The sequence below is a fragment of the Colobus angolensis genome, unplaced genomic scaffold (assembly GCF_000951035.1).
Source record: "Colobus angolensis palliatus isolate OR3802 unplaced genomic scaffold, Cang.pa_1.0 Scaffold207, whole genome shotgun sequence".
NCBI classification, from domain to species: domain Eukaryota; kingdom Metazoa; phylum Chordata; class Mammalia; order Primates; family Cercopithecidae; genus Colobus; species Colobus angolensis.
In genome coordinates, this window is record NW_012115233.1 from 5661666 (window position 1) to 5675369 (window position 13704).

Consider the following 13704-nt stretch of genomic DNA (forward strand, 5'->3'; position numbering starts at 1 on the left):
ACTGCGGCCTCAAACTCCTACACTCAAAGATGGTTCCACCTCAGCCTCCTGAGTGTGTGGGACCACAGGCACGTGCCACCACACCTGACTAATTTTTTACAATTTTTTTTATAGAGGGTATCTCACTATGTTGCCCAGGCTCATCTTGAGTTCCTGGGCTCAAGTGGTCCTCCCACCTCAGCCTCCTATAGAGCTACAATTACAGTGTTAAAATACCATGCCCAGCCCCCAAAATAAATTTTTTAAGGCACATTACTCTATTATGGTAGGAGGGGTTGATGAAGGCAAAGGTACCTGGGGTCCACCAGTCATGACATAGCTCTGCTGGAACACAGGGGAGATCAGTCCATCCCTGGTCTTCTGGAACACTCAGGCTAGTGGCAGAATACGTCAGTCAACAAGTCAGTCCCTCTTAGTCTTCCTTCTGTATGGCTTTGTCCCTTCACATTCCCTCAGCCCTCGCCTCTCCTGCCAGATCCCACTTCCTATACTTAAGATCGTTCATTCATTCAACAAATATCTACTGAGTTTCTTCTGTGCACCTAGCACCATGCAAGAGACTAGAGATAAACCCATGAAGAGACAGGTGCACATGGAGCCTCCAGCCTCCTCAAATCATGATTTGTCACAGCGTTTTCATCTTTGCAATGACACTCACTCGCTTTGACAGAGCAACTTCTCACTTATGCACTGGACGTGACAGCATTTCTACCTGACTGGTGGTTCCCAGCATCCTCTAGCCTTAGCCCATTTCATGCCCACATGATTGACACCTGGTTTCCTAAGGTACAGGTGTCAGAAGAGCCACAAGGACAGGTCATGAGCTGACATCTGCTGTGTTCTGCAGGGACAACCAGTCCTCTGGCTCTGGACTGCAGCAAGCAGGTGAAGGAAGGACTGGCCTAAGCCATGGGGATCTGAGGTGGGCACGAATGGCAGAACTAGTTGGGAGCGAAGATTACCAGAAACCAGGAGACTTAGGTCTGGTCTTTGGGTCACTAAATGACTTTGGGCAGCACTCTTCCTTCTTCCTTCCTTCCTTCTCTGTGCTATCATCTTCATCTGTAATATGAAGGGATTAGATCACTCATGTGTCACCAAGCCCCCTCCTGGCTACATGGCAGATAGCATTAATTGATCATAGCCCTCTTTCCTGCTGAACCCAGAGGTACTGCAGGCCTGTCCACACCAGGCTCAGGCAGCTTCACCCATTCACAAGGGTAGGTCCTGTCACTGACACCTGCCTGCTGTCCTTAGACTTGGACTCCATCCTGCTTCTTGCCCCTACTACATATTAGATTTGTCTAGGCAGGTGAAGAAAATACTGAGTCCCAGGCTTTACCCCAGAGCCTGGGGAATCTGAATTGGTCTGGGGAGTCTGAATCTTAATTGATTCCCTGACTGATGCCTGATTCTGCCACTTGCCTGTATGTTCCAGAAGACCAGAGATGGACTGATCTCCCTTGTGCTCCAACCTGGCTAGAGGACCCCAGGCACTTTCTCCTTCATCAATCCCTCCTACCATAATAGATTTTCATGCACTTTAACCTTGGGGAATCCTGAATTGGAATAGGACTCAGGAAGCTTTTTCAAAGCCTCTCGGAGATTCTAATGTGCAGACAGGGCTGAGAACTGTTAGTATAGTTTTCCAGCTCAAGAATTCTATGATTTTTTGAGAAGAGGAGAAGATAGAAGATAGGTAGACATTAAACAAGAATCACGTGAATCAGATCAAAATAATTGCCCCCTGGAGCTGTTTCTGTGTGACAGCAGCCTCAGTATCCCTCCTCGTTCCCAATATTTTCTAGCCTCCATGCATGTTCTAAGAATTTTCCAGCTCTCCTTTTATGGAAGACAACTCCTCCAGGTTTGCCGAGGTGCAATAAACAGATTAGTTCCAGTCCCCGCCCCATCCCCTGAGAGGCCTCAGGATTAAGGTTTATGATTAATGATTTGCAAGTCAATTAATCAGTCCCTGCCTTTGAAACCTCATTTCTCAAATTACTTTTCTTTCAACACAAGGGCGTTTTGACATCATCTTACTGTCTCTAGATTCACTTGCCTACTAATTGAAATTCCAAGATATTTCTTCTTCTTGTCAGCTTATTGGTGTTACTTGTTTATAAAATATTTGCAAACAGATTACTATTTACCTGTAGTGTGTCAGAGGTAAGCACCAAAACAATACTTTATGCTTCCAGCTCAAAGGAATGTGCTAATGATAGCTCATGAAATTCTCTATCTGTGAGAAAGTTGATTTTTCATTTATTGATTTATTTTCACCACACCTACTTGCAACAAGTATTTGAGATGTATTACAATAGAAACACAGGTACAACAAGGCTCCAAACAATTGATGTAGGTGACTTCTTAGAAAATGGTTTCTAAGGTCCTATTAAGAGTGGATAAGGAGTGGAAAGAATGGGACTGATTTTCTTCATTCGAGAAAATAGCAGGGTCTAGCAGAGGATCTGGGGTCAAACCCCAGTCTCTTCATTTACAAGTCTTAGCACTTTACTCATCTGATTGTGTTGTTGTTTTGGGGAGGCAAGGCTGCGAGAACAAATGCGAACAAAAGTGGCTTGAACTCAATTGAAAATTGTTCCTCATTCAATGATAGTTCAGGACAGGTGTTCTCAGCCTCCAGGTTTCTCCCCTGCATGTGGTGACTCAGGGACCCAAGCCCCTCCTCCCTTGTGGGTTCCTGCTCCCTTGGGGTTTTGTGGTCCTCTGCATTCAGGTAGGCAGAGGGTGAAAAAGCCCAGAAAGGAGGCACAGCTGTTCTTTTCACCCTCCCACCACAGAGCAGCGCAGCACAGCCATGGTCAATATCATTCCTGCCCACATTCTGCAGAAGAGAAGTTAGTCTCATGGCCTCACCTAAGTTCAAGAAAAGCTGAGAAGAGGAGCATAGTATCTTCCAATCATAATCCTCCTATGTTATTTATGTTTATGTGAGATGATGTGTGTAACATACCCAATGCAAAGCTTGTAATTGACAATGTGTGTTCAAAATAGTGACCATTACCATCTGCTTTTTTTTTTTTTTTGCAGTTTCAAGCCACAGTCGAGGAAGGAGCTGTGGGAGTTATTGTCAATTTGACAGTTGAAGATAAGGATGACCCCACCACAGGTGCATGGAGAGCTGCCTACACCATTATCAACGGAAACCCAGGGCAGAGCTTCGAAATCCACACCAACCCCCAGACCAACGAAGGGATGCTTTCTGTCGTCAAAGTAAGGGTGCTTCCAACTGCCCCTTTCTCCTCTCGCGAGCATGGAGGGCCCTGCGAGGGGGGTCATAGAATCACTGGGTTTAGAAGGCCACAGATAAATTCCCCTAGTCTCCTCCTTCTGGGAATTAACAAAGGAAAATGCTTATGGCTTAAGGGTGCACCCCTGTCCTCAGCAGCATAAAGAAGCAGCCATCAAACAAACCTGTTTTATAGGTTCTAAAATACCCAAACTTACGTGTAACTTTAAGAAAACCAAACTTAAGCGGATTATTTTTGTTTTCGTTTTTGTTTTTTGAGACAGTCTCACTCTATCGCCTAGGCTGGGGTGCAGTAGTCTGATCTCAGCTCACTGCAGTGTCCACCTCCTAGGTTCAAGTGATTCTCGTGCCTCAGCCTCCTGAGTAGCTGGGATTACAGCTGCCTGCCACCATGCCTGGCTAGTTTTTGTACTTTTAGTATAAATGGGGTCTCACCATGTTGCCCAGGCTGGTCTCAAACTCCTGGCCTCAAGTGATCCACCTGCCTTGGCCTCCCAAAGTGCTGAGGTTACAAGTGTTAGCCACCATGCCTGGCCCAAACTTAAGTTTTAAATGAAATTCTTTATGTATCTGCTAAGGAATTATTAACGGACATGCCAAAATGAGATGTGTGAAGGTGTTTTTAGAGATCGCTCCTCTCTCAGAATGTGGCTATGACATGTCTTCTTAATCTTTCTTAGAAGAACTCAATTATTCCTTAAAAACACACACACAACATAATGATTGGTGTGAAACCCTCTGTGAGGCTTGCTGACTCACACACTGACCCTCTCGCTGGCAACGAGTAGAACAAGGAGGAAATGTAATTATTAATGTAAAACCTCTGGCTCATGCTGATAATCCAGAAATATTACTGGGGATGGTGGCACAGAAGGCTTGCTACAGGTGGCCTTGGTATTCTGAAAGAAGGCATTACTACACAGTTTCACTCTTAATGGGAAGTTCTGGGGAGAGTTTCTGCCAGAGACCAGGACCTTCATGGGAACACATTTTCTTTTCTAGTGGATGAAACCATTTTCCTGAGCAGCAGGGATCAATCATACTTATAGCGATAGTAGCAGTGAGCAGAGGAGGGACGTGGCTGCCCACTCCCTGTGTGCCCTAGGCCAAGATACCCATGTTTTCTGTGCCTCAGTTTCCCCATCCATACAATGAGAATGATGATATAACCTACCTCTTGGGGTTGTTGTTGTTGTAATCCATTGAGTTGCTATAATGAAGGCTGAGTGGCTTATAAACCACAGACATTCATTTCTCACAGTTCTGGAGGTTGAAAAGTCCAAGATCAACCTTCCAGCAGATTCTGTGTCTGGTAAGGACCCACTTTTTGATAGATGTCCATTTTCTCGCTCTATCTTCACATGATAGATAGAGTGAGGCAGCTCTCTGGAATCTCTTTTTTTTGTTTTTTTTTTTTTTGAGATGGAGTCTTGCTCTGTCACCAGGCTGGAGTGCAATGGTGTGATCTCAGCTCACTGCAACCTCCACCTCCTGGGTTCAAGTGATTCTCCTGCCTCAGTTTCCTGAGTAACTGGGATTACAGGTACATGCCACCACACCCAGCTGATTTTTCTATTTTTAATAGAGATGGGTCTCACCATGTTGGCAGGCTGGTCTTGAACTCCTGACTTCAAGTGATCTGCCTGCCTCAGCCTCCCAAAGTGCTGGGATTACAGACATGAGCCACTGCACCCTGCCAAATCCTGTTTTGCTCATATCTATTTTCCTTGAGCTGTAGCAAACACATTCTGGGGAGGACTGAGCTCCAGGATGTGTGATGGAGATGTCTATTTACCCAAGTTTTATCTTCAAGTTGCAGGTTTGGAAAATTGCCCGACAGCTTTTATAGGCTCAGGATTAGCCACAGAGGACCGCCAGTGGCTATGTCATTCTATGACTTTTACAGCTTCGAAAGTGCAGCAGCCATGGACACAGAGGGCCAGTGCCAGGGTTTCCTAATAACTTTGCCATTGCCCAATACATTAGTGCTTTTATGTACTTCGTGCATCACTGCTAGTCCCCATGAATAATATGCAGTACTATAATTGCTTATTCGTACATAGTACATTCATATATAAGAGTACATTACAAACCTAGTCTAGATACATATAAGCACGTATTAACAATTCTTTAATTAACTACTGCACATCTACTGTTGTCAAGTACACAATAAAACCTAACCCATATGAATATTGACCTGTACTAGAAATCCTTAATATTATGTAATACATACATTCGTTCATTGGACATAGCACATCTCAGTCAAGAAGTCGCTCACCAACAAGGATATCCCCTACCAAATTTTGGCCTCTGAATCTACCAACCTCTGAGAAATCATCATCCCGCTCAGGAGTACTACCCTCCTCGCTCCAGGCCTATAACACTTGGGGGTGACTATTCTGAAACTATGCCTCTTGTTCTTACTTCAGGGCCATAAAACTAAGTAAGATCACCCACATGCTCCTCTTAAATAAGACATCTCAATGGACGAATGACTACCACCCTATTAACCAGCCTTGGCAACAGAGTGAGACTCTGTCTCAAAATAACAACAACAAAAAAAAAAAAAAAAAAAAAAACAGGACTTATAGGAAGGAGCCATTCTCCTCTCCCTATATTCCTGCGCTGGTCCATGATGCAATGGCTCTCAAATGCTAGCATATATAAGAATCATCTGCAATGCTAGTTAAAATGCAGATTTCTGGGCTTGCCCCAGACCCACTGTGTCAGAAAATGAGGGAGAGGTGTGCCAGGTGATTCTGTTGTTCACAGGGCACACCTCTTGTCAAGGGGCATGGCCTTTGGGGAAGGGGTTTCCGTAAGCTTGTCCGCCCTCCCTGCAAGTTCCAGGGGAAGAGGTGCCCACAGAGGCTGAGGCTCTTGCTGACTTCAGCTTTGCTAGTGAGTGGACTTCCTTTGCTTTGGAATTCGGATGGAGACTCTCCCTCACCCCACACTGGGTGTCTCCCTGGTCAGTAGGAAGGGCCTTGAGCTCTATCTATCTCTCAGCACATGTGTGGCAGAGCCCCAGACCACCTTCTAGAAGCCAGTTAGGCCACACTCTCTGCTGCTGTCCACTGTGCCAGCCACTGTGGCAACCATTAGGAATGCATTCTGCTGCAAGTAACAGAATGTTAGACTAATAGTGGCTTAACTAATGAAGGGAATTTAAGAATTTTTATAACTAGATGAAGGTAGGCCAGTCCAGGATTGGCCAACAGTTCCAGGTGGCAGAGAGTCAGCAGTGGGGTGCCTCAGATGTTTTTGACTTTTTCCTCTTGGACATAAAGTGGCTGCCAAAGCCCCAGGCATCATTTCTTCCCATTGCTGTGTCCTAATGCAGGAAATAAGGAGGCAGCCAGGCAAATGAGAGAAGGTGGTCTCATGTGACCCTTTCCTCTTATCGGGGCAGAAAACATCCTTTCTGAGGGTACCCTGGCCAATTTCCCATGATGTTTCATTGGCCAATGACAGATTTTCCTTAACTTCAAGGAAAGCTGAGAAAGTCCACATCTGGCCTTTGGACCTTTACAGTGGGTAAGGAAGAGGGTGGACTGGTGATTGCTGTTGGGCAGCCAAGCATGAGCAGGTCTGCCCTAACCACTTAACAATCCAACATACGGAACAACTATTTGGAGCCTCAGGATGCAGCTGGTTTCCAGTACAGTCCTGCCTCTCAAAAGGACGAAATCCCAGTGGCTCTGACAAATGAGTTCCTGCTTTGTGTTTAAAACCTTCAGATCAGAAACACCCTTAGTTGCTTTCTAAACTGATTCTAAAACTACCAGAAAGTTATTCTTTCAGCTAAATATAATCAACCCTGCATTTTAAGTTTATTTTCTATTTTGTCCTCAAAGAAAGTAGTATCCAGAAAGCATCCCTGATTCCCCAAACCTTTCACAGACCGAAACATAGCTATCCAGTCGGTTCTGGATCCTCCGTCTTCCAGCTAACAAACCCAGATCCTCCATCCTTCCCATGTGAGTCAGCTTTTCCAGGCTTTAAATTTCCCAGGACAGTGGTTTACACACTCTCTTGACACTTGAAAAAATATTAATTGAATTGCCTCTCTGTGGCTTCCATCAGGAGTATTTTCAATTTCCTCCCATCCCTGACACAGAGGCCCAGCAACAGACAAAGCACATTAATAAGATTGTGTGCTTTGTGAGATCATGGAGTGCTTCTTAATCCAATTACAGCCCTCAGAGGGGATTAGGAAGAGAGATCCATGTGTCACCAGCTCCAGGTGGTCTGGCCCTGGGCATCATACAGCTGGAGTTAGTAGATCCCACCTTGGGCAAATGGAAATAAACATGAGCGTGGCCGTGCTCCCTTCCTAAGGCCAGCCTCTCACTGCGTGGCTCCCTCCCTCGCTGCTCCCCTTCCTCTGTGGCATCCTCCACAGCATAGTTCCTCCGAAGCCAGCGTTCTGTTCAGGGCATTCCGTTCAGGGAGTGTCAGCCTGGGAACACAGGAGAAAAACTGGGACTGGGGAAATGACTCTTGCTGCTTCCCCACTCTTCTTCCTCACCATCTTCACAGCTTCTTGTTATTGATATCAATGCTAGGCCCAGCTCCATGGGAAATATTCAGCATTTATCCTGTCCCCTGATCTTTACAACAATCCTCTGTACTAGGATTTTATTGAAGAGAAAGCTGAGACTTCAGGGGTGGCAGTGACTTGCTGGTGGTCCCAGCGTTATGATGCATCAGGGCCAGGACTTGATCCCCACCCATCTTTCTATTTAATTAAAAAAATAGGGAATTTAAAAGGTAGAAATATCCAAGAATGTTAGATTTTTGCATAATCAAAATGATATATAATTGTGTTGCAAAAGACTAGTGCTAGAGAAAAGCACAAGAATTACTGTCATTCATTCATTCATTCATGCAATGATATTTATTTAGAGCTCACTATGGTCCTGACACTGTGCTAGGTGCTCTGTATTCACAGTAAAAGAAATGGTCTCTCTCTACAGCCTCCAAGGCAGCTTATAGTTATAAGAGCAAGAACTTTTGCTGCAAATAATGATGTCCCCAGGAAAGAAGGAAAGAAGGAGGGAGGGAGGGAATTGTCTCCTTGGGAAAAAACAACCAGCGGTCCCCAGCCGAGGAAAAGGAGCTGAGCGGCACAAATTGGTTATTTCCAAGCATCTTGACTGTCTCACTTGTCAGCAGATGGCTGGATTCCCCAGAAACCCCACTATCCTTCTGCTTGTGCATAGGTCTCTGGCTCTGGGGAATGAGATGTCAGACCAAACGAGGCCAAGATTGTGATTAGTGCTGGTGTGGGTGGAGATGGCCCTTGGCAGACTGAGGTGCTCAGCATCTCACTGCTGTTCAGAGGACCCACCTTCAGCATTCTCGTGACCCAACAAGCCAAAGGCTCTGTCCCCTCCAGGATCCTAATTGAGATGAATAGCTGTATTTTCCAAGCATGGCAGCTCCCTGGCCCTGGTTTGAAGTTTACTTTACTGAGGTTGCACATTCTGGCATCACTTGGGATGGACAGAGATCCATTATGAGGATCCACAGAAAGAAGGATAGAATGGTAAATTACTGCTGTGTTACAGGGATCGAACCGAAACACCACTGTGCAGCCACTCAGCACTAAGAGCTTTGCATCTGTTAACTCTTAAAATCCTATTACTAACCCTGCTGGGAGTTGTTCTAGGTGAAGAGAGGAAGTCCAGTTACAACCAGGAAGCCTCTCCAGTGTGTGTATGTGTGCACACACTCTCCCACGTGTGGAGTGCTTAGCCCTGAATACATGTCAGCTGTAATTATTATGAAAGTGACTTTATTTGCCTAAGGACACTCTGACCCAACCTGCCAGATTCCACTCCCACCTCGGTGCCAGCTCTTTCCCCAGCATCAATGGTCCTCATCTCTGCTTTCATTTTCCCACATCCACTGCAACCTCTACAACTGTGGTTGCTTACTTTTAGTTGAGTGTAAATCAAATCTCTTGACTCATTTAGTCTTGTCCTTCTTGCAAGAATACCCATTATGGCATGGGTCTGATGGGTTAGCTACTTGTTCCAGTAAGCATTAGGAAAATAACTTGACAGAAGCAGTATGCCCTCATCTTACCTAAATGTCTCCCCATGCACCCCTGACAGAGCCCCATTCTGGGAAATGCCTGCACCTACCACGTCATGTGCTCTTGTGGTTGGGAAAGAGAGTGACAGACACTCAATTGGCAGCACCATTGTATTACTAATGTTTGTCATGGAGTTTCTTTGACATCCTCTGGTTTAGTCCACACAGTGGCTGGGGGAGGTGGGTACTATCGGCCCCCTTTGCAAAATCACCTAGAGTGGTCCTCATCAAGGCTGCCCATTGACACTGGGGGAGGACAATCCACCATTGTGTGGGACTGTCCTGGGCATGGCTTTGAGTCTAGTATTGCTGTCCCCTGCCCGGCAAATGACTGTAGAGTCCTCGAGTCAGTTGAAAATGCTCCCATACATTTTCACATGCCCTCAGATGGGCAGAGCCCAGCGGCTTAACTCCACATGGCTCAAGACTCTCAAATCCTTTTCCCCACATCATACTCTACTAGAAACCATGCGCTGAGGCTATACTTGAAGGGACATAGAGACCCTTTGACTCTGTGGCAAGTGAGAGAGAAACATTAAAAATAAAACTTTGGTTTTCCTGTTCCATTTGATCCACTGTGATCACAGAGGCAGGGTTATCTTGCTGTAAAGCGACTGAAGCTTGGGCTTTGTGGTCTTGTTTACCAGAGCCCCCATGGGTGTCGGGGGCATGGAGTTACAGGTTCTAGGCAGGGAGGCTTTAAGCCTCACCGTTGCCAGGGAGTTGCCTAACAAGATCTCAGAGGGAAGCTCACTAAGGTTCAAGTCACTCACTGCTCAGATCACTAAGGCTCAAGTCATCTGTTACCATTCGTTTCTTAATAAAAACAAACAAACAAAAAACATCCATACCTAATCTCACATTTTCATGTTTCATATTCTTTGTCTTAAAGATAGCCCCCCAATTACACAGGCTGCCTCCAAAGCCCAGCTCCATCCCTGAAGGCCCACTGTTGCTCGTGGAATTTCAGAGGGAGTTTGTGCAAACCACCTGCCCTTCATGGCTGGTGTGCATCCTGAGACCCTTCTGTCTGCTTTCCAGCCATTGGACTATGAGATTTCCGCCTTTCACACCCTGCTGATCAAAGTGGAAAATGAGGACCCACTCGTACCCGACGTCTCCTATGGCGCCAGCTCCACAGCCACTGTCCACATCACTGTCCTGGATGTCAACGAGGGCCCAGTCTTCTACCCAGACCCCATGATGGTGACCAGGCGGGAGAACATCTCGGTGGGCAGTGTGCTACTGACAGTGAATGCCACGGACCCCGACTCCCTGCAGCATCAAACCATCAGGTGGGTGAGTGGCTCCGGAACCACAGACGGGAAGTGGGCAGGAATTGCTTTTCCTTTCCAGTCACAGAAGCTGGTTGTCAGGAGCAGATACCATTAAATCAAACTTGTTAACAATCCAGGCAAGTGGGAGGAAAGCGTCATTGCGAGGAGGTTGTGGCTGACGGCTGCAGGGGGCCAGGCTCTCTGGTGAGGGCGGTGCTCCCACCTGATTCCAGCCTGGGAGGAGAGTAACTTCAGGGCTGTGTTCCCAAATGACCAGCCAGGTCTGCTGGCCCTGAGCACAGTCCTTGAAGAGGGAGAGGAGGGAGCCACTCCAGGTAGCCTCCTGCATCTCAGAAACTTGCCTACTTTGTCATTAGCACTGCTTCATGACAAATGTTTTAGCTAACTCCATTTATAGATACAGGTATTGCAGATTCATGGAGGTTCAGTACTTGCTCAAGCAGCCCAGCCTGGTGGCAGAGGAATCAGGATGGAAACAGGACACTCTGCAAAGTTCATGCTCCTTCTGGCTGCTAAATGCTCACTGACTCTGAGCTGTCAGGAGGGGAAGGAGCAAAGTCACTTCCTGGTGCTTGGAAATAGACCGTTGGGATTGGTGTTCTGCCTGATGAGGGGCAGGCAAAAATTAATAATAACAATAATGTCTTCAGAAATCTCTGTCTTCCTTTCTTAAGCTCTGCCCGATGTTTAGATAGAAGGCATTTTCATAATGAGATTTAATTAAATGGTCGCCATCTACCCGTGGTGCATCTAATGCTCACAAATAAAAGACACCCTCGTCGGTGCATCATTTCACAATAAACTTAAATCAGCGTGCAGATCCAAATGCACGCCTGTCTCTGCAGAAGAAAGTTATTAATCTTCCTCCTCCAAAATCTAATCTTCTTCTCATATGAGATACAAATAATCAAGTACTGGACACACTTACAATAAACACATGTCTGATTTTCCTGATTCGAAACACCTGAAAATGTGCAACAGGGACTGAGTCAACCACTTTACTTTGGAGCAAGCTGGCGGAGAAGAAGCAAAAGTTATTTTCCAACCCCAAAAGTGGATTTATTTTTACGGCTAAGCTTTCCGAATGCCAGATGAACTAGACAAGCGTGTGAAATAATACCAAATCCTATAATAATGTGAATCTGAAATAGCCATTCTTTTTTTCCCTTTTTTTTTTCTTGTTGCTATCTGACAATGGAAACACACAATTTAAACATCAAAGAGAAAGTCTCTCTTAAGTACTTAGATGGGAAAACTGGTAGTTTAACAGACTACAAGGTAGTTGGACAAAGGTAGGATGTCTACAGGTGAGCTAATCTGTCATGTTGTATTTCTACAATTGGAGGTGAAAGCAGGGACACTGAGGGTAATAAAATGAGTTAAATCAGGTTGATGTTTTGGACCCTGTGTCTCTGCCTTTGCTGGAACAACTTGGGATGCTGCCAGTCATAAAAGAGTTAATGCAATGAGGAGGGGTGGATGGAGGTGTCTAGGACCCAGGACTAGATGTCCTACAAAGATGGGACAGACAGTGGGAGAGGAAGGTCAGGCGGGGTTGTTTGATTAAGACCAGCTCTGCTGACTTGGGCAAAGAGAAAATGTGCTGGAAGACCCTATGGATACTACATATGATGAAGGAATATCTGAAGAACCCGCTTGAGATAGCACAGGAGCTAGGGCATCCTTCAGACTCTAAGTCACAGGAACAGACAGGCTTGCAGTTCAGGATCTCACAGCGAGAATAAACCAGCTCCAGCTGTTTTCCATTCTAGTGTCATTCGGCCCATGGTCACATTCCCAGGGCGGCTCTGCCTTGCTGGAACTGGGGTCATGTGCCTCCCTGCTCCAGGCACCTTGACTAGTGATCAATCGGGATGATGTTTCCAGATACCCAGCACAGAGGGCGGCTGACTGAGAAGGAGGGATGAACATCCTGTCTGGCAAACGAAGCTTGCTGCTGGGAGTGTGGAGGCAGGCCACAGGTGCAGTCCCAGCAAACTGAGTTAGGAACAGGATTCCAGCCTGGGGAGGGAGGGGCGCCTCGGAGAGCCGAGACATTAAGGAGCATCCAGGCCAAGATTTGAGCCGTGGGGAGCAAAGGTCGCGTTACTATTAAATAGCACTGGCAGACAAGGGACTTGATCCCACCGCTGTGCAAGAGAAGGAGGTCGGAGAAAGCAACCTAGAAATGACTCAAGGTGACACCCGTGGGGAGAAGCTGGAATGCAGAAAGTTCTGAGGATCTTCCTGTTTCTCTAGCGAGTGTGATAATCACAGCTGTGGCCTTCCATCACAAGTAACCAGGACCCAACTCACAGTGACATAGGCCAAAGAGGGGGGTCCTGCTTACTCGCATGGGTCACCACACCTAATGGAAAAGTCCATGGGAACGAAGGCCTCCAGCATGATGGAATTCAGGTGCTCAGACCACATTCCTTCTCCATATCTGGCTCTCCTTTCCCCTGGGTTGTCTCCATGCTCAGCCGTATTTGCACATCTGTAGAGGGAAGAGGGAAGAGGCACCAGCAACATCTGTCCTTGATCCTACCAGAGGAAAGCAGCATCTTCCTTCCTAATCAGTCGCCCAGCCCAAGGCCCAGGTTGAGTCATGAGCACAACTCTCTGAACCAAGCAGATTAGCAGGATGGATTGTGCCACGAGTCCTGGTGCCTGAGCCTGCCACGGACCCCAGCACCCAGCTCTGAGGGCCTGCAGGGGCGGCTACCTGAGGAAGTGCAGGAGGCTCATCCCAGAGGATGGGAAAAATGCTGAGTAATCAGGAACCACAGAGAGTCACTGGCACCGAGGTCAGTGTGAGCTGCAGTGTGTCTCTGCAGCTACCTGAGACAGGATTCCAGCCTGGGGAGGGAGGGACAATGTGTCTCTTAGGTCTGCCTAAGAGTTCTAGCATTTACAAATTGGCCTGGCTGAGTGATGGCTGGACTAATCCCTTTCCCAGCCTTGGAGCAAAGTAAATGTGTCCGTACATGTGCGTATGTGTGTACGGCACACATTTCTCTGGCCTCACTC

At 46.6% G+C, this 13704-nt stretch overlaps 1 protein-coding gene across 3 annotated transcripts in view; it reads left to right on the forward strand.

The window, feature by feature from the left end:
* Positions 1-13704, forward strand: part of CDH13 (cadherin 13) — a 1192767-nt gene that overhangs the window by 1056570 nt on the left and 122493 nt on the right. For all 3 annotated transcript variants that reach the window (XM_011942172.1, XM_011942173.1, XM_011942174.1), the window contains 2 exons: positions 3055-3237; positions 10418-10671. In XM_011942172.1, the coding sequence (XP_011797562.1) occupies positions 3055-3237; positions 10418-10671 (437 nt within the window). The remainder of the gene's footprint in view (positions 1-3054; positions 3238-10417; positions 10672-13704) is intronic.